The sequence below is a fragment of the Dreissena polymorpha genome, chromosome 7 (genome assembly GCF_020536995.1).
Source record: "Dreissena polymorpha isolate Duluth1 chromosome 7, UMN_Dpol_1.0, whole genome shotgun sequence".
Classification (NCBI taxonomy): Eukaryota; Metazoa; Mollusca; class Bivalvia; order Myida; family Dreissenidae; genus Dreissena; species Dreissena polymorpha.
In genome coordinates, this window is record NC_068361.1 from 72,186,466 (window position 1) to 72,207,206 (window position 20,741).

Sequence of the window (20,741 nt, forward strand, 5' to 3'; positions counted from 1 at the left end):
TTTTTAAATCGTTCTAAGAATCGGGGGGTGAATACGGGCCCTGGTTTTCAGGAAATAACGCAAGGTGCATACTGTGGGCGGCTAATGGCTAAAGGTTGTAGGGAAGAGCAAGGAAAAATGTTAAAATGTTAAACCCATAACAGCCTTTAAGAGCTTTGTCACAAACATGCGTTATACCCCCGCACAAGTTTGTCAGCTATCTTCAAGGGCAAATAACTATGGAATTTGTAAGACACTGGCGATGAAGTGTCTTTTAAATCTACACTTCATGGTTGTAATATATTTGAAGTTTCAATGAGTAATATGGAATAAGTTCGCTCAACAAACAGAGAACATTTTATGCTTCTGCCATAAACATTGCTAACATCAAGGGCAGATAACACAGGAAAGTGTGGATCATTCAGAAAGAAAAAATGTCTAGAACATCTATACTCCATGATGATGGCATATTGTAAGTTTTAATTCAATCCTTTGCAAAATGAAGAAGTAGTTTAATCAAACATCAAACATAAAAAGTTTCTCAAAAACACTTATGTAGAAACTACTAGGCATAGTATGCAAAGCATGAAATGAGTCGCGTTCTGAGAAAACTGGGCTTAATGCATGTGCATAGTGTCGTCCCAGATTAGCCTGTGCAGTCCGCACAGGCTAATCAGGGACGACACTTTCCGCCTAAATTGGATTTTTGCTAAGAAGAGACTTCATATAAACGAAAAATGTCATAAAAGTGTCAACCTTGATTAGCCTGTGCGGACTGCACAGGCTAATCTGGGACGACACTATGCACATGCATTATGCCCAGTCTTCTCAGAACGTGACCCAAATGATCCAAGACATAGTGCTTACAATGAACAGGTTTTTGGTAGGGCCATCATGCTCTGATATGTTTCTGATCATCTTCATCAGAAGGGAATCTCGGAACTTGAACGACCTCTTCATCAACATCTTCAAACCCTGAATGAAATGAATGAAGATCTTTATATGTGTTATCAATTATGTGGTATTTAATTTTGTCAATTATTAAAATCAATAGAATATTTGTAGTGATTTACCTCTCGTGGCATTTTTTGTTCTTCAATTTAATTACTGTAAATGAAAATGTAAGCAACAAAAACACACAATAAGGTTTTATTAAAACAGAATTAGTAACATGTATGCAGACAGTAAGGCACTGATCACACCATTATAATAATATTTTGTGTGTGTAAATAGTCATAACATCAGAATCCACAGAGTTTTGTGCCCTGTTAAATTACTCAAAAAACAAATTCTGCTAAAATATCAGAAATAAAGCAATTGCCTGTTTATTGTTACATGAAAATGTTTCCAGTTGCAATATTTCCCCCATTATCAGCACTTGAAAAACAACAACATCATCAAATAAAATTACACAAAATAATGGTCGACGTAGCGTAGAAATGATGGAGTCCGCCTAGCAACAGGGAGGTCGCGGGTTCCATCCCCACTGTGGCAGCGTTCTTTAGATTTTCGGCAAAGATGCCAAGTACTGGTTCTACCCAGAAAATGGACTCAAGAGCATTTGAATAAGCCTTAGGCTTTAGATGAAATAAAAAAGTAATTGGTTTAAAAGCGAATTACCTGGCCCTCGCATATGATTTGGGCCGTACGTTTGTTCGCCGCCAGGTTTATACACAGTGACAGCAGCTCTATGTCTGGATTCTCAGGGGATTCCAGCATCATTCGCATCACCATGGGGATACAGTCTGTGTAGGTGAACATGGACTTGGACTTGTCATCCATGGAGATGTGGTAAAGGATACACAGCACTATGAGTTTGTGGTTTTCATTGTCTGGAATATGAGAGTTAAGGCTACACAACATTTAATGTTGGTGGGTTTTATAGTCCTGAATAAGCAACAATCCTGTAAGACAATACACAACACTTTAATGAGATGATCTTCATTCATTTGTTTGAAATACAGAAAGAAAATAGTAAAAACCTTATCAAAATAAGTTATATCATTGAAGTTTGAGCATTAAACATCATTTAAACAGAACAAACCCCTTATAAATGGCAACTAGTCATTACCGCTAAAGGTTAAAAATATTATGGTGATATTGTGCATTTTGACATTGTTAACATAGCTAAAAATTGTGTATTTTTGGAGTAGAAACAAAAACTGGATGTTGAATGATTCATGTTTACTTTTTTTTAAATTCACTCTTGTATTTATAAATATGGTTCACAATTGTTACTAGTTTAAACTTTTGATAAATAATTTCATATAAAGCCTGATATTTTTCCTCACATATTTTTGATGATTCAAGCTACAAATACTTACTGAGCAGCGACACAAGTTTTGGAAGCAACCCAAACTTGATCATCTTGCTGCGCATGTCGGGGTCAAAGGAGAGGTTGAGGAGGAGACGTAATGTGATGTTCAGGAGGTCCTCATGTTCACACGGTACCAGCTTCGTCAACTTCTCAATGATGTTCAACTCTGCCTGTTAGTTTGAAAAGTAAAAAGTCGTGATTCCTTATTTCATAAAAAACATTCGGAAATTCAACTCTGCCCATTTGTTTGAAAAAAAACACACACAAACAAAGCAAATCTTTTTTCCATTACATATATTAGGACAAAACCTACATCAACAAGAGCTGTCACCATAGGATGACTTATGCCCCCCTATAAACACTTGATAGAAGTAATGAGCTTTTTTCAAAACTTAAACGCAGATTTCAAAACCTAAATGTGGACCCTAAATTCAGGGTCAAGGTCACAGGGGTCAAATTTTGTGTGCTTATGGATAGGCCTTGTCCATTAACACATGCATACCAAATACGAAGGTTATATCTCAAGGGACATAGAAGTTATGAGCATTTTTCGAAACCTAAACACAGATTTTGAAACCTAAACGCGGACCCTTAGTTCAAGGTCAAGGTCACAGGGGTCAAAAGTTTTGTGCGTATGGGAAGGCCTTGTCCATATACACATGAATACCAAATATGAAGGCTATAGCTCAAGGGACAAAGAAGTAATGAGCATTTTTCAAAAACTAAACACAGATTTCGAAACCTTAGCGCGGACCCTAAGGTCAAGGTCAAGGTCACAGGGGTCATTTTTTTGGGCGTATTGAAAGGCCTTGTCCATTTACACATGCATACCAAATATGAAGGTTATATCTCAAGGGACATAGAAATTAAACCTAAACGCAGATTTTGAAACCTAAACGCGGACCCTAAGTTCAAGGTCAAGGTCACAAGGGTCAAATTGTGTGTGCGTATGGAAGGCCATGTCCATTTACACATGCATACCAAATATGAAGGTTATATCTCAAGGGACATAAAAGTTATGAGCATATTTCCAAACCTTAACACAGATTTTGAAACCTAATCGTGGACCCTAAGTTCAAGGTCAAGGTCACAAGGGTCAACATTTTTGTGTGTATGGAAAGGCCTTGTCCATATACACATGCATACCAAATATGAAGGTTATAGCTCAAGGGACATAGAAGTTATGAGCTTTTTTTGAAACCTAATCGCAGATTTCGAAACCTAAACGCAGACCCTAAGTTCAAGGTCAAGGTCACAGGGGTCAAAAGTTGTGTGCGTATGGAAAGGCCTTGTCCATATACACATGCATGCCAAATATGAAATTGCTATCTGAAGCGACATAGAAGTTATGAGCATTTTTCGAAACCTAAACTCAAAGTGTGACTGACAGACGAACCGACAGTCCAATCACTATATGCCCTCCTTCAGGGGCATAAAAATAATCTAGGTAGTGACAATAAGATATATTGAAGCCAAGACAACAAATGGGTCAAATTGATCACAGCTGACCTATAAATTCTACCAAAATTATCTTAAAAGTCATTATGACATTGATAACTTACAATACTCTCTGAAAGTGTAACATTTTTTCAATTTAAGGCTTTAAAGGGACTGTCAACCGTGACGAAAAAAGAAAAAGTTTTAAAATACCGCATTTTTTACAATTATTAGTTTACATTGATTTAAATATCACGACTGGTATATTACATTACTTGAAAAAAAAGTTCATATTTTCATTATATTCGGTAATAAAATTTTGCGATGTGAAATCGAAAGTCGATTGATCATTTTATATATAAAATATATACAATTCACTACGTATGCACAATTTGCATTCCTGGGTTTACCACGTGACGATGATGATAAATCTACTTGTGCTATTTATAGGTAACTGGTAGTTTACCTGGTAGGCATACCCAGAAAAATTTATTACCGAATGTACTTAAAATATGAAAACCTTACAACCTTTGTCAAGTAATGTAATATACCAGTCGTGATATTTTAATCAATATAAACTAATAATTGTAAAAAATACGGTATTTTAGAAAAAATTTTTTTCGTCAATCGCGGTTGACAGTCCCTTTAATTGTCATACATAAATTATATAGAGAGACTTGACTAAAAGTTTTTGAATGCCCCATTATAATATTGGCTATTTTATGCTTGTTAAACATTTATTTGTTTCATTAAAAAATATAATATTATGTCCCATTGACAACATCATTCTTTAATTACAGAATTGAACAATCATTGAAAGGAAAAGCATTAATGAACAGTTCAAATGACAGTCCACTTAATTTCTTCAATACAACCCCACCATAAAAATTACAGGTAAATTGTACTCCAAGCTCACCATTTCAGTCTTGTTCTCCACAAAGATGGAGAGTTTCTTGAGAAAGGAGACCACCAGAATGAGCAGCTCAAAGTTGTCCCGCTCCAGTGACTTGACCAGCATCTTGATTGCGTTTTTGTTCTTCATCTTCATCTCAACCTTCAGGTCCTCTGCCAGGTTCAACAGAAGGTAATAGGCCACTGGAACAAAGAGCAATTGGTTTCCATAGAAGGTAATAGGTCACTGGGGCAATGAGCAATAAGGTCAATAGGAGGTAATAGGTCAATAAAACACAGCAATAGGTTCAAAAGGAGGTAGTAGGCCACTGGATCACAGAGCAATAGGTTAAATAGGAGGTAATAGGCCACTGGAACACAGAGCAAAAGGTTAAATAGGAGGAAATAGGACACTAGACCACAGAGCAATATGTTAACAGGAGGTAATAAGCCACTAGGACCCAGAGCAAAATGTTAAATAGCAGGTAATAGGCCACTATAACACAGAGCAATATGTTCAATAGGAGGTAATAGGCCGCTACAACATGAACATCGAAGCAATTAGGTTTAATAGGATGTTATAGGATGGCAACTGAAACACACAGCAACAGGAGGTAATACGCAACTTAAACACGGAGCGATAGGAGGTAATAGGGCAATGAAACACAGAGAAATATGTCACTGAAATACAGAGCATGAGGTTTAATATGAGGTAATATGCCACTGGAACACAGAGTAATTTGTTCAATAATAGTGAGCTATAGGCCACTGAAACACAGAAAACTAGTTCAATGATCTCCAACAATGAAACATGTGAGAAGTTTCTATTGAATACTTGAAGTAGAAACAGTTCTATGTAGTGCTAAGTTAGCATTAAGCAGAGTATAATGTGGACACCGACGTTGGATTATCCGGTGAATACGCTAGCAAAAATGGCTTGATACAACATAAACAGAAAATATAGTATCCGCATAACAAAAACGCATGTACCTTTTATATGAAAAAAATCAAAATAGTTCAACGCTACACATTTTGACTTATATATGTAGACAGTGATGGAAAAGTAATGTCAAAACACATGAAACTACAAAGAACAAGGCTATTGTCAAGCAATATGGTCCCCTACCGGCTCCACCATTGTCAGAAATTCTACCATTTTCAGAAATATTTTTTTTGGTTATAGCAACCACAATTTTTAATGTAGGAACTAAAATGAAATGACGTGCATAATGTCTATATTGCCATCTATCCATGTTGCAAGTTTCATGAAAAAATATTAAGAAGTTTTAAAGTTATCGCAGGATCCAGAAAACCACCATTTTCAGCAGTATTTCTAGTCTATTTGTTGCCATAGCAACCAGAGTTTTTGACGTAGGAACAAAATGAAATGACGTGCATAATGTCCATATTGCCATCTATCCATGTTTTAAGTTTCATGAATAAAATATAAAGAACTTTTAAAGTTATCGCAGGATCCAGAAAAGTGTGACAGACTCACAGACGCACAGAGCGTGAAACCGGTAGGGGACAATAAATGCCTAAAGACTTGTCACAAAGACACTAAGGCTACAATAGCTACCTCTCAGAAGCTGTTCCTGTTTCTTCACTAGACCATCAAACTTCTTGAAACTTTTCTCATATTCCTCTTTCATTTTCTTGCTGGATTTCTCTGCATCTGGTACACTGGGAGTTAAGGAACTAATGATGTGGTGGTACAAGTTACATAGTACATGTATCATTTCTAAGAGCATCAGATCATTTTGGGTAAACATTGCATTTTGGAATAGGTAGTTAACATTTTGTAAGAAAATAATAAATAATTATTATCAAGACAGTCACACAAAAAAGTACAAAAAAGAAACCAATAATAGTTTACATAAACATTTAAGGACAAAATACATTTTTACAAAATGAATTTATACATGATTGATGTGCTATTCTTTTTATAAAACATTGGTAAATTTGTTGCCATCAAAATACTACCAAAACCAGCATGGGTCCCAGGCCATATGCACTATTAATTTATAAACAATCTGTTGACACTGGTCGCTATAGTTAGGTCAATTTAAAAGCATTCCACATTTGGGTATGGGTTTCGTGTTCGTATACCGAATAGATGATTGTCCAAAATATAAGGATTGGAGACAATTGAAAGATACAAGAAAACAATGGGATCTTTAAAAAAGATCCACATTAGCAGAATGGTCTTACAATAAAGGTGGTTATTTAAAGGAAGTTAGGTATATGCCATGGCGTTTTATTATAACCAACCCTTATCTGTTAATACCGTAATATTTTATATACAATGTACCCTGAACGTTGGGCCTTAAAATAACAACCCATGTTTTCTAATAAAGCATTTAAGCTGTTTTCTAAACATACATCTAAGCTAACAATAGGTACATACTTCTTAAAATGTATATAACAAATCAATACTGAGCACTTGATTTTCGAATAAAATCTGCAATTATAACTTTATTTATTTAAAGTGCAACGTGTTTGTTCTGTTTAATCTAATGAGTGTCATGGGCAGGTTTAGAGATATATTTATAATGGGCATTGGCCCACTTGAAGGGTAATGCGAGTCAAATTCCTTTGGGTGCAACATTTACCCCTCAACTGCCTTTGATATTTATAAATTATAAGATACAGATTGTTAAAAGATATCAAAATTTGATCTTAAAGGATATCAGCTTTCTTTTTCTTCTCCAGTTCCTCCTTCCACAGGTCGTATTTCTTGAGCTCGTGTTCTACGATCGTCATGCACAGCGCCCCGATCTTGAAGTGCAGGATCACACCTAGAACATTGCCAGTTTAATGTTTGATGACTATTGTATAACAGAGAAACTATTTTTCTATGTATTTAACTTACAAATACAAATTATAACGTACAGTATATTTAGTGCATTAAACCTCTCAGTAAAAAAACATGTTATATACTCAATTATATAGTCTTTGTTGTTCTGATGCTTTGTCCAGGGGTGGCGAATCAAATGTCCGAGTTGCCCGAGTCGTACATTTGCTTGTCTGGGCAACTGATTTATTTCAATTAAGTTGTCCGTGGACAACAAGTTTTTAAAAAGTCGGGTCCAGGTATACAAAAAATACATTGTATTGAAGCCGTAATTAAGTTTTACAAAACCGGATGTTGACATGCGATTACATTGTCAGTGCTATTTGCGGAGCAATCAAGCTAAAATACGGGCACTCTCCTGCGCGGTGATCTCCCTTATTCTATAAGAGACCAGGAGCATGCCGCATTTCAAACATTCGGCCCGACTGTTAGACAGTGTACAGACTGGTTTCTTTATTTTTACAATCAGATGGAAATAAAAAGTATCAAAGTAAGATAATCAAAACACGGTCTACCTTGTTATTTAAGACGACTTTAATGGTAAAAATGGAACATTTAGTTTTTTTAAATCTTCAACAACGGAGCAGAAACCCGAAGCTTTGAGCAGTCCACCTCCCGAAAAAAACTAAGAAAGATTATGATAAAAAATATGATCTATTAAATGCACCAGAACTTTTCAAGAAACTTGGCTCACAGATTTTCAATGGTTACCAGTTGATGATAATCAAATTGCTACCAGTAGCGGCGCAGAGACTCAGTCTGATGAGGTCCACATATTGGACTAGTTTAATTTGTTACGATTACGATGTACTTATGTTCAACACATGTTTTAATAACACTAGCTTTGCAAGATTAAAAGTTTTAGAATGTCTTTATATTGTTTATAATATACTGCTATAATGAATGTACTATTGAAATACAACTATAAACAAAACTAGCAAATCATACTCATTTTGGTATATTCCACATCGTTTTACATTAATCAATAAATGCGTTTATAATTTATATAAACATTAACGGACAAGTGTAGTTCAGCAACAGACAAGTTAAATTTCCTAAATGGTTGTCCGTGGACAAGTATAGTTTTTTGAGATTTCGCCACCCCTGATTGTCTATAAAACACTACAAAATTATCTGTTTAGACCTAGCCACACATCAAATAAATTAATTTAGTGGACAAATCACCATTATAGTTCTTCTTGTTTGTTTGATAGTTTTTGTCACAGTGTAATACAGTATTTCGGACATATTAGAGGTTTTAGTTGACTCACTCTTACTTTCCCTGGTAAAGAAAATTTCAAATATATTATTTTTATTTTAATACCTAGCTTCTTTTACATTCAAAGCACACCATTGATAACATGGAAAATTGTGTATTTAGAGAAATCTTATGAGCTACAGGAAAATCTAATATTAATTGGCGATATACAAAATAAATCTTAAAATCAACCAGCTAATGTCAATCAACTTACCCTGCAGTTCTCACAACTAGCAAAAGGCTACTTTGGCTTCCAAAATTTGGAGCCAGGGAAAGCCTTGTTTCTTCAAACTGGAATTGAGTCTTAATTAATGGATTTTTTTTTGAAATCCAATATTAATTTTGGTGATGAAATTGAATAGAATTTCTGAAAACCCCACTCAGTTTCACTCACCATGGAACTGTGTGAAGCTGGAGAAGCAGAAGAAGATGTAGATGATGTTGGTGGCGAGCTCAGAGCTCTTCTTCCAGTCATCACGTAACACACGGGCCAGAGCACTCACCACCGTCTCTGTGAACCAGAGAAATATTGGGGTAAAAACCTTTAGAAAACTTTGTATGCTCTACAAAAGCTTTAAATATATGTAATAGCTGTCTCTGTGAAACACACAAAATAGCCATAATAACATGCACAAATAATTTATATACATGTCTATAAACTTATTAAGGAGTCATGGTCTTTTAAGTGTTACATTGCCTAATTGATTTGAACCACTTTCAGTGGTGGAAAATTATCAGTAAAGTATAATGTGAAATTTACAAGGGGTGTTTTGAAATGAAAAAAAAATATGTTATAAGGTTCCAACTAAAATTTACACTGCCAAACACATAAAATATATTTCTACTAACAGGCCACATATGAAATAAAAATGGACTAATCAGTCCATGCGAGACAGAACCACCTTCTAAGTAAATAAATATAAGCAGCCGCATCAATTGCATGTCCATCTAGCAACATCCCCCCCCCCAAAAAAAAACACACACCAAGTATTGGTTCTAAAAATAAACTGACTCAAAAGCATTTCAAAAAGCTTTTGCTGAAATTAAGTTAAAATGATTAAGTTTGAACAAAATACACTGTAACTCTAATATAACGGGATGGCTGTGTCAAAGCCACAAGACAGCGTTATAAACTGATTCGCATTATAAGTCCTCATTTATTAATAAATTACTGCCATGGTTTGTAGTCATTTGCCAATACATGCATATAAACCCAACCGTATTGATAACTGTAAACATACCCCTTTTTATATGTGCATATATATATATGTAATTACAACAACAATTAAACAAAATTATTCTGGTAATTTATGATGATAAATGAAATTTCAAAACACAAACATACACCATTTTTTAGATGTGTAAAGTGTATAATGCAATAGGGAACAGTGGTTTCATGGGGCACAGTTCAGATTTAATTATAACAACCAATGGACGAGTGATTTTTAATTTAGATTAAATGTAATACAATACAAAGCTATCTGTATTGTGTCATACACAGTCAAGCAAAAAACCTGCTTCCCAGGCATTTCATGCAAAATTGAGCGAAAATGAAAGTTAGTTTCTGCTAACAATTACCCTGCCTTTGGATGTTAATAATCGACTAGATTACTTACATAATTTCTCTTTGCTTGTTACGTTAATAATTGATTTGAGCAAACAGCATTTAAATTCATATAGTCTACATTGACAATGAAGTGATACATGTCTCTTAAAGCTGTCAATGATTTAAAAGATAGATAGCACACATAAAGTAACAGCAAAAGAGCGTGAAACACTAATAGACACATGCTATTTTTCACAACTTTATTTCCATCCAATAATAGATAATCACACTTAAACTGTCAATGCTCCTGTAAAGGTAAGTCTTTAATCAATTATATATGAGAAATCAGCACAACAGATGCTGCCATATTTGAATCTCAACAAAATGCTTGAGACCAAAATTGAAGAATTGAGAATAAACACGAGCCAAGACCCACCCGCTTTATATTGGTTTCAGCATTTTAACAGATTGCTTAAAACAGATTTATAGTGAAAATACTTGTAAACACTGCTACCATTGGAGAAGAGCTCCTCAAGGTTGTCAGGGTTACGTGACAGCTGTAGCAGCAGTGCAGAGCCCCTTATCTTCTCTGCCACATCCTCATATAGAAGTTCCAGATACTCATCAAGGTCATTGATGTTGGCTGTCTCATTTATCTCCGTGGCGTCATACGTTGGCACTTCTGGGGTCTCATGGAGCTCTGTTTTGCCTGAAGCTAAAGATTACACTTAATCCATTACCACTCACATACGCACTTTGACAAATTTGTAGTCCCTTTGAAAAACAAATTAAACAAGACTATTACCAAGCAATAATATTGTTTTTATTTGTTGCCAAAGCAACCAGAATTTTTGACGTAGGAACAAAATGAAATGACGTGCATAATATCCATTTTGCCATCTATCTATGTTTCAAGTTTCATGAAAAAATATGAAGAACTTTTAAAGTTATCGCAGGATCCAGAGAAGTGGGACAGACTCACAGACAGAGCCACAGAGCGCAAACCGGTAGGGGACGATCATGGACCTTTCTTACTAGAATAAAATTACAACCCTATGATACTTATGAGCAGCAAATAGCATTAAACCTGAAAGACTGCTATGCTGTTTTAGTTTTATGCTGGCTGCAAATAGCCATTTTCACATTGCATTAGAAGGGGAAAGGGTTAATGTTAGTCAATATAAATTGCCGACTTAGAGTCTTTTGATGTTTTTCGCTTTGGCAGACTCTTGGCGTCAATAGTCCATTCTATCTTTTTAATAGCGAGAGTTCCGACACGAATTTCGGTCGCATCACTCCTGAATTTAAATACACACATATTTGTGACTATTATGAACGAACTTTGCCTAAATAGTATATATTGAGCAAAATGTATCGAAATTTACCTGTTAATAAACTATATTTCGAGTTTGTTTCATCCAATATAAATCCTTGTATAGTAAAGGTTCATGTTATCTCCCTTGCTGAATGTGAGCTCGACATCAAATATCGCTATCGAACGGGAGGTTAAATTCAACTATGTTTGTAACTGAGTTCAAAAAAATAAAATAAGTGTGCAATATGCGCAAAACAGTAAGAAATGAAATTGGAAATAATAAGAAGAAGCAAAAAAGAATTATAACTATTATAACTCAAAATATTAGAATCGACAATAACGAAATACCCCAAAAGTAATATGTACGAAATAGCTATGGTACGAAATAACAACAACAACAATGCCAAAATGGTTGCCATTGAGAAAATGATCATTCTATGTCTATGATTTCGAATAAAATACGGGTAATTTTTGTGATCTAAGTTCATGTTTGTCAAACAACGGGTAGATTTCAGATATATACACTTGTAAATACTGTAATTCCCTTAAAAGTATTGTATTTATTTTTTGTTATGGTTTTTGCAGACCGGAGTTTCAGCGTTCAGATTTATTTTGAACGCGAATTATTTCAGCTAGGTTAATGTTAGCTACATGAATCTTTTTCTATTATAATACTAAACAAATTTTTTTTTCCACAGAAAAAAGACTGAAGAAAACACAAGACTGAGTATATCAGAGTAAACAGAGGGCATTTTTGGAGATTTGTAGATTAGCTCATTTTAATTATCTACTGATCATAGATACAAATATTTTAAAAAGTGGCAAAGTCAAAGATTAACTAGGTCAAACTGTAAATTTCAGTGACTGGTTCCCTGTACCTTTACTTGGCCCAGTCTCCTTTCTATTCTGCAGGTAATAGAGCAGCTGTTCTACCTCAGGCAGCTTACTGGGATGGATCAGCTTGCACTTGTCTATGATCTCCTTGGCCAGTGCACCAAGGTCACTGTTGGGATTGAGGCTCTTCACACGAATGCTGCAAATTTTCATTGAATGTCACTTGTCTATAAAACGATGTCAGAGCCATGTTGAGTAAGACTGCTTGAATCATGCACAAAATCAAATTTAAAATCTATAGAACTTATGAGTGAAAACTAAAAAAAGATACATGTAGTCTTTGAATACAAGATTTGTACTAAAAATGAAAGTAAGTAAGTGTGTGAAATTGTAATAGTGTTTATTTTTAAATTGTGTTCTGAGTGATGGAATGAAATACTGATTTTAGACAGGGTAATACCTTGATAAACATTTAAATCTGTACAATGTGTAGATTACACCATTGAAATAAAGACTTGATTTTCACAAGTATTAAATTCGAACCAGTCACTGAGTGGTTTTACACTACCATTTGGCTTCATTATACATGTAATTTGAAGATTTGAAACTTACAATCATGTTTGCCAAAGTAAAACCTTCTACAATTATTTTCCATTTCATAAGTTTTCAAGTCTGATAATTTCAAAATGGGTAATAATCAAAAATATATTACACAGATATTTACTCGCAGATTAGTTTTAAATGACTGGTAATCAAATCAGCATAATGAATGGAAATTTAATATATGGTATTTGGTCATTTGTTACATCTGCCAAATTCAGTTTTTTTCTTCTGGAAACAACAGATTGCATGCAACCAGACCATAGGTTAAACTTACTGGGAAGGGTCGTCATCTAATGTTGTTAAAACTTATGACCCAACCCTTTTGCTTTTTTCTATACATTCAATAACATCAATTTGTAGTATATCTACTCTATGCACCATATGTATATTTGTATGAATGCATGTACGGAAGAAAATGCAATAAAATATTGTTAAAGGTAAAGGTAAAACTGGATGTACATACTACACATTACAAATTTTAAAACAATCAAAAACCTCATAACCATGTTACTGCAAATTGATTTTTTAATAGCAGAAACAAAATGAATGAAAAGATATCATTCATTACTCTAAGACAAAGCTAGTACTATTATATATAATATAATATTAAATACATTCAAATATCAACAAAAGCTGTGCACAAAACTGCAGTACATTATGTTTTAATTTTTTTAACAGCAACAGTAAAGAGATCATGCTCAACACTAAAGTAAGTACTGTAGATACATTATAAAGCCATCACAATGCTATTATGGTTACTAAGCTGCTTACATTTTCTGGCATTCCTTTCTTTCTCCCAGCATGGGGTCCCCCAACTCCCCCAGGATTGTGGCCTCCAGCTCATAGTTGACCACCAGGGCCTTCTCTGTTGGGTGCACATCAATACTCCCTCCTTTCACCTTCCTGCAGTGACAAGAAAACTAGGCATGTCAAATTCAACACATTTTGAAACCCACATCCAGGTGTCAAAAGTTTAAAAAAAGTTGCTTGTTTCATGCCAGCAATGTTTTTTCCTTCCTCATTTATATAAAGCACCTGTCAAGTGCACTTTCCCAAATAGGGGAAAATAAAAAAATTCCCAATTGCCATCTGCAAAAAATCCAAAAAAAAGGGAAAGTTGCACCAATTTGGTTTAAATATGGGCTATTGGCAAGTGAACAAATTATAGTGATAAGTTGTGTGCAACAACTATTACCTTGCTTGATTTACCTTAATTACTCTAAGTTTTTAGACACTCTAAGTTTTTGGACACCGTTTTTTAGCAACAATTTTTTTTTCGAGACTTAATTATCGGACATACGGGTTTTCGGCCATAATTAATGTCTCTAAATTTTCGGACATTATATTTTACCGTGCTTTTCTACAGACTTCGGCCCTGTTTTCGCGTATCTTGTGACACTTCAATCATGGATTTTTACAACGGGATTAAGGTCATAAAACCTTGCAGATTCATGCCTGAGGGCCATTACATTGGGTAAATAACCATGCATACCGGTAGAAAAAAATGGATTTACAAAAACAGCATTTGAAACAGTGTCATCCTATTAAGGAAGCAGAATGTTTCTGTTTTTACGTTTTTGTTCTATATAATTTCTGGCAAAATTAGCAAAGCTGGGAAGTTGTTTTAATTTGTTTAAGCTGAAAAAGAAGAGTTCACAAGAAAATTATTGTACATTGATTTATTGCATTTAATTCAATATAATTATAATTTTCAGGCACCTTAATTTTTGTTTCTAAATTTTCGGAAACCTGTTATTTTTAAATATTTTTCTTATGTAAATTTTCTGATACGAAAAAAGTTAATTATTTTTTAGAGTCCAAAAATATAAGAGTAATTACGGTATTCAGTTTAGATAAAAAAGCATGTTTAATCAATCATGCAATTTTCATTTTAATCTTCTATTGATTTCAACTGCAAAGTTTGTTCTTTTTAACATAAAGGACTTAGTTTCTTTAAATAAAGTGAGTCACACCATTAAGAACTACAAAGAACAAGACTATTGCCAAGCAATGAAAGTCCCCTACCTATGCAGGATCCACCATTTTCAGCAATATTTGTAGTTTATTTGTTGCTATAGCAACCACAATTATTGAAATAGGAACAAAATGAAATGACGTGCATAATCTCCATGTTGTCATCTATCCATGTTTGAAGTTTCATAAAAAAATATGAAGAACTTTTAAAGTTATCGCAGGATGCACCATTTTCAGCAATATTTCTAGTCTATTTGTTGCCATAGCAACCAGAATTCTTGACGTAAGAACAAAATGAAATGATGTGCATAATCTTCATATTGCCATCTGTCCATATTTCAAGTTTCATGAAAAAATATGAAGAACTTTTAAAGTTATTGCAGGATCCAGAAAAGTTTGACAGACTGACAGACACACAGAGCGCAAACCATAAGTCCCTCTCTGGTTTCACCGGTAGGGGACTAATTAACAGAGGACATCAGCCTCATGGAAGCCTGCCATTGTCAAAGTATGGCTTCCAGAAAACAAAAACTGTTGATGAATGCCAACCTGATTCAATGTCTAACAAGGCCATAGAAGTACTTTAGTCAGTATGTCTGTTTATTCAGCAAATTACATGACACCAAAAAGGCACAGAAACTGAACATTTCAACCAAATAGGCATATGTGAAGGAGCATTTAAATGGGTTTTTAAGCAATTCAGTACCGAGCCATTGAACATACCCAAAGTTCCAGATTTCAACATTTTTTTATTATCAGAGTTTGCGAAAAACCATTGGTTTGTAGAAAAAAGTTCGGAAGCAACGTAAATTTCAAAAAATTTAACCCATTTCCACTACAATTTACATTCAAATTACCATACCACTTTTGGGAGCATAAATAATACTGTATGTAAGTAAAACATTGGTTTGAATCACATTAAAATTAAAATACAATAAATCATGTCGAAAGTTTATTATACCGGTAATTAAACAATAATTATAATAATAATAAACCTCAATTAATCCAAGCTTAGCTGAACAAAGAAATTTTTCAGATTTTCTCTGAATGGGCTGTTTTAGTTTGGGGCATGATATCTACATTTAAATTTAATTCTTCTTTAACCAATTGTATACCAGGATTTTCACAACAAGTTTTAGACAAATGCCTCCACTTTGAAGACAATACAGTGATTAAATTTTGGTGATTACAGGTGATTTTGATTTCATATTGTTTTAAGCTTTAATGTTTATCGTTGGAACATGTGGAGCGGTTTGCCATTAAAATATTATGATGTTGGAAATCCTTGCAATAAAGGCAAACTAGATCTTCTCAGTCAGATGAGGTAGTAAATTTTAGTTGGACTGACAGAAACTCATTCCGAGTGGCAAAAATATTCAAGGCAGTCAATATAATAAAAATAAAATAATAAACCTCAAATATTCCAAGCTCAGCTGGACAAAAAGCTTATTGACTGACAGATTTTTTTAAAGATTTGAAGATTTGGCGACCACTGTTACGATGCCAATATTCAGGGTTTTTCGGGAAAATTTTTCCTTATTGGGCTGGTATGGGTACGTTTGAAAATTGGGCAAAAAATAAAAATCGATGAATGCAGACATGTAAGCAATGAAGACTCTGGCATTCATTGAAAGCAATCTGATAACCAACAAAATGTAAACAGATGTTTTGATAGATAAGATTAATGGACAATAAAAAATTCTTTAATATATAAGAAAACTTCAAATCTTTAATCACTTCTACAAAAAGTTGTGTTTGATTAATTGTTGAAGTACCTGTTATCGAACTGCACCTATTATCGGATTTTTTTTTTGCGCAAAAGTGCGCATGACGTCACATTTATAAACAAATGGTGGTAGATGAAGGCCATGACCTACTAACTTGCCTACTGAGCTTGAAACAAATGTGCCGAAAACAGATTAAAGTAATGCATTTATTGTTATTTACACGGTTTCATGCGTTTTTTGCTATTACTTTTTGAATGTATTTATCAAAACATGCATTTACACACCAAAAAGCATATTTAAGTGCGCAATTTTGATTGCAGCTGACACAGATTTTTTCTCCGAGTCTGGGTCACACGATAGTCATATGACTTTGTATATACTGGAGTACTAAGTGTTTATCAACTGTCCGTTAATAGGTCATGTTTACATAGGCCGCCATTTTGTTTTGTCTGCTAGAGGTGACCATAACCAGGGAATCATTGTTATGAATTCTTGAAGGATCTGCTGGAAAACTTTACAGATAAGTTATTAAATGATTGAACTGTTAGTCATTTGTTTAAACATTATGTTTTTGTTATTTTAAGTGTTTCAATTTTAACGTAATTCCTTGGGTACAACTAAAATGCGTATATGACTCATATCCGCGGATATAACTGAAAAGTGTGGATTTGAACAGTCAACGGCTTTTCCTTTATTTTTTGATATGCAAATTGTTCTATGAACAAAAATACACTATGTGCATGTGTAATGTTAAAGTCAAATGAATTTTAAAGTGTTTTTCATTGGCATTTTAATTACAATTCATATCTGCGAATATGAACGACCGGTCACCAATTCCAAAGGCAAAATCCATACCAAAATTGAATCTGTAAAGCCGATATTTGTTTGAATGAATACTATATAAATTCATATGGTCTATATCTTCTGACAAGTACAGACTTTATTTCGCAGGATTTGAATAGTGAAAAACATAGTCGCCAAATCTAGGGGGGTCCGGAAGCATGCCCCCACCCCCGTAAAAATTTCGTGGGGCTATTTCCTGAGCAAAATTAAGACTATTTTTGTCTGAAATTAGCCCTTTCTTTGCTTGAAATTGTTTCTTTGCTGATGAGCGCCTTGCTGACATTTTGCAGCTGATTTTTTTGTTTACAGATACCGGTGGCGTAGTGATAATGATACATTAACACCATTAAACAGTTTTCGGTACATGTGGTATTTAGGTTAGAAACCACTAAAACAGCCCGTCTCGTTAGTGATTATACGACATTTTTTAAAATCCAAACATTACTTTTTTTCATTTTTTTGTTTTTGAAGAAATGCGTGAGAAATTACTTAGTCAGCATGAGACTGTCATTGCATGTAAAAAAAACGTGAGACTCACGGCAAAACCGTGAGACTTAACAGGTAGACATTTCCGATTCTGCATTCACGTCTGCACTATTTTAGACGTCCTCTGATCACGAAACCTAACGTTTGGTCATTTCCTGAGCTTACATTATTCTGTCCACTCTCTTTTTTACAGAATTGTGTTAATTTCTGTTGCTTCGACCTTCCATTTTCGTTCGCAGCATCAATTTTTCCCGGAATCTGCTACTCACTTTCTAAATCGGTCTTTCAAGTCGCATAGCGACTGTAAAGGGAAGTAACTCTTATCTACTTTTTTAGCCAATCAAAATCGCTGTTGCTTGGGAAATTAGTTTATAGTGGCTATGTCAACGCCATAACTCCGCCCATCTGATTAAATGACAATTCTGTACTGCTTCGATAACGTTGAATCGTAACATCGGTAGCATAGGTCATAACACGTATCACGTAAATCGCCAAGTAACCCAAATATTCTAAAAGTCTTGTCGCAGTGTAAAGCGTGACCAATTAAGACATTAGCCATGTGGATTATCGACCTAGGCGGTCGTCATTATCCCCTGGGGTCTTTCTGGTAAGGGTGATATCTGTGTAATCTTAGCGATGTTTCTGGCGATTTATACAGCCTGAAAACAGGCATTTAGAGTGCAGGGATGGGAACTCACTTTTTACTGTTGGTTGCCAGCACGGGCAACAGTATTTAGTATTTTGGTTGCCCAGCTAAAGAGTAACGAGCCCAGATATATGTACATTTTGTGTCATGTGTACATACTAAATTCTTTAAATAAAATAATAGTTTATTACATAATATTACTCACATTACACACTTTTAATGTATTATGAATAATTATGAGCATGAATTTAATCATTTCCTATGCCTTAATATTTTAATAATGAATTCTATTTAAATCATTATTGATCCATGGTCGCCAATTTGTATTCAATTTTCATTGCACTGAATTGTTTCAAGCTTAGTTGCCCAGCCAGACTACCAACTTTTGAAATTGAGTTGCCCAGGCCAAAATCTACTTGCCTCGGCTCACGGGCAACCACTAATTTCCATCCCTGGAGTGTTCATTTGTAAAGCATAAGGTCTATTTAGTATTTTTTTCAATCGCCAATTTCATGAAAATCTGATTATTAATCGCCAGCCATGAATTGTAATAGCCAATGGCGATTTCGGCGATCGGCAACACTTACGTAGATATAAGTCATATATGCATTTTAGACGGACTGTAATTCCTTAGGTGTTCGATAACTGGTGCATCCACCATATATCTTTTCAAGGCCTTTGTTTGACAGATTTAGCATTTTTCAAAGCATCAATAAAGTAAAATATAAGTTTTTCCATTTTTATTACTTATTGTGCTCATGCCTGGGAGCATATCTAACATAATCGCTACAATCGTAAAAAAATGTCAGTACAACATAGCAAATTTTCGGATGTCGCATATTCGGATAGAATAATTTTCGTAAGTACCAATGTCACTTTCAAAACAAAACAAAAACGGGAACCTTTTTAAGTATCTAGCATCTTCTGGCTGCATATTCATATTGAAAAGGTGGGTAATTAGTCATAAACGTCTACGCAACACTTGAAAAATCCTTTTGTTTACAAATGAAAAATTATGTCTGCAGCCATCACAAAAATATTTGCAATCTCTAAGCGGTCAAAGTTGTAAAGCTTACGCAATGAATAAATACATTTTGTAAGATACAAATATATTTTTTATGAGTAAACTCGTTGATAAACAGAACATGTTACCAATACAATTAATGTTTTGGTTATGTTTAATTTAAATTGTAATAGACTGTTTAGAGATTATGTACGAACCGCATTTTAATCAATAGGTTACAAATCACTGTAGTGAACAAATACCGTTTGGCATGAAAATAAACTCTACATCTACATCTACATCATACGTCGGCGCAATCACACTTGATTATTACGCGACGGGTGGTGCTAGGTCAAGAGAAAGATATGTAATGATAGGATTGTGCATCACTTGACACTGGCTCCGTCCCACTAGACTGGAGGTCTGCACAGGTTGCCCCAATATTTAAAAAGGGTGCTAAGTGTCAAGCATGCAATTATCGACCCATCTCCCTCACTTGTATATCCTCAAAATTAATGGAACACATCATTGTATCAAACCTCATGAATTATTTTGACACTAACGATCTTCTTAATCCATTCCAACACGGATTCCGTTCTAAACATAGCTGTGAAACACAATTAATCTCCTCTCAATAAATTTATGATAACCTAGAAGCTGGTAAACAAACCTACCTAATAGTAATAGATTTTAGTAAAGCTTTTGATAAAGTAGACCACGAACTCTTAGTATTCAAACTTCTCAAACTTGGTGTAAACACTACTTCTTGGATTTCTTCTTTCCTAAAACATCGAACACAAACTGTAGTGGTTGAAGGCCAAAAATCAAACTAAGCCCCAGTCATGTCAGGTGTACCCCAAGGGTCCGTACTGGGGCCCTGCTTATTTCTAGCCTAAATTAACGACCTTCCAGACTCCTTAAAAAGTAGGGCACGGCTCTTTGCCGATGATACGGTGGTATACCTCACCATTAATAAAGAAAATGATTGTCACACACTCCAAAATGACCTACACAAACTAGAAAAATGG

The 20,741-nt window shown here is 34.5% G+C and overlaps 1 protein-coding gene across 1 annotated transcript in view; it reads right to left on the reverse strand.

The window, feature by feature from the left end:
* Window positions 1-19,753, reverse strand: part of LOC127837331 (kinesin-associated protein 3-like) — a 37,044-nt gene extending 17,291 nt beyond the window's left edge. The window contains exons 1-11 of the mRNA XM_052364296.1: window positions 19,613-19,753; window positions 13,806-13,937; window positions 12,476-12,630; window positions 10,797-10,997; window positions 9,131-9,247; window positions 7,315-7,422; window positions 6,204-6,302; window positions 4,650-4,828; window positions 2,304-2,466; window positions 1,600-1,811; window positions 847-954 (exon numbers count right to left, since the gene is read on the reverse strand). Coding sequence (XP_052220256.1) covers window positions 847-954; window positions 1,600-1,811; window positions 2,304-2,466; window positions 4,650-4,828; window positions 6,204-6,302; window positions 7,315-7,422; window positions 9,131-9,247; window positions 10,797-10,997; window positions 12,476-12,630; window positions 13,806-13,937; window positions 19,613-19,650 — 1,512 coding nt within the window. The 5' untranslated portion in view covers window positions 19,651-19,753. The remainder of the gene's footprint in view (window positions 1-846; window positions 955-1,599; window positions 1,812-2,303; window positions 2,467-4,649; window positions 4,829-6,203; window positions 6,303-7,314; window positions 7,423-9,130; window positions 9,248-10,796; window positions 10,998-12,475; window positions 12,631-13,805; window positions 13,938-19,612) is intronic.
* Between the last annotated feature and the right edge of the window lie 988 nt (window positions 19,754-20,741).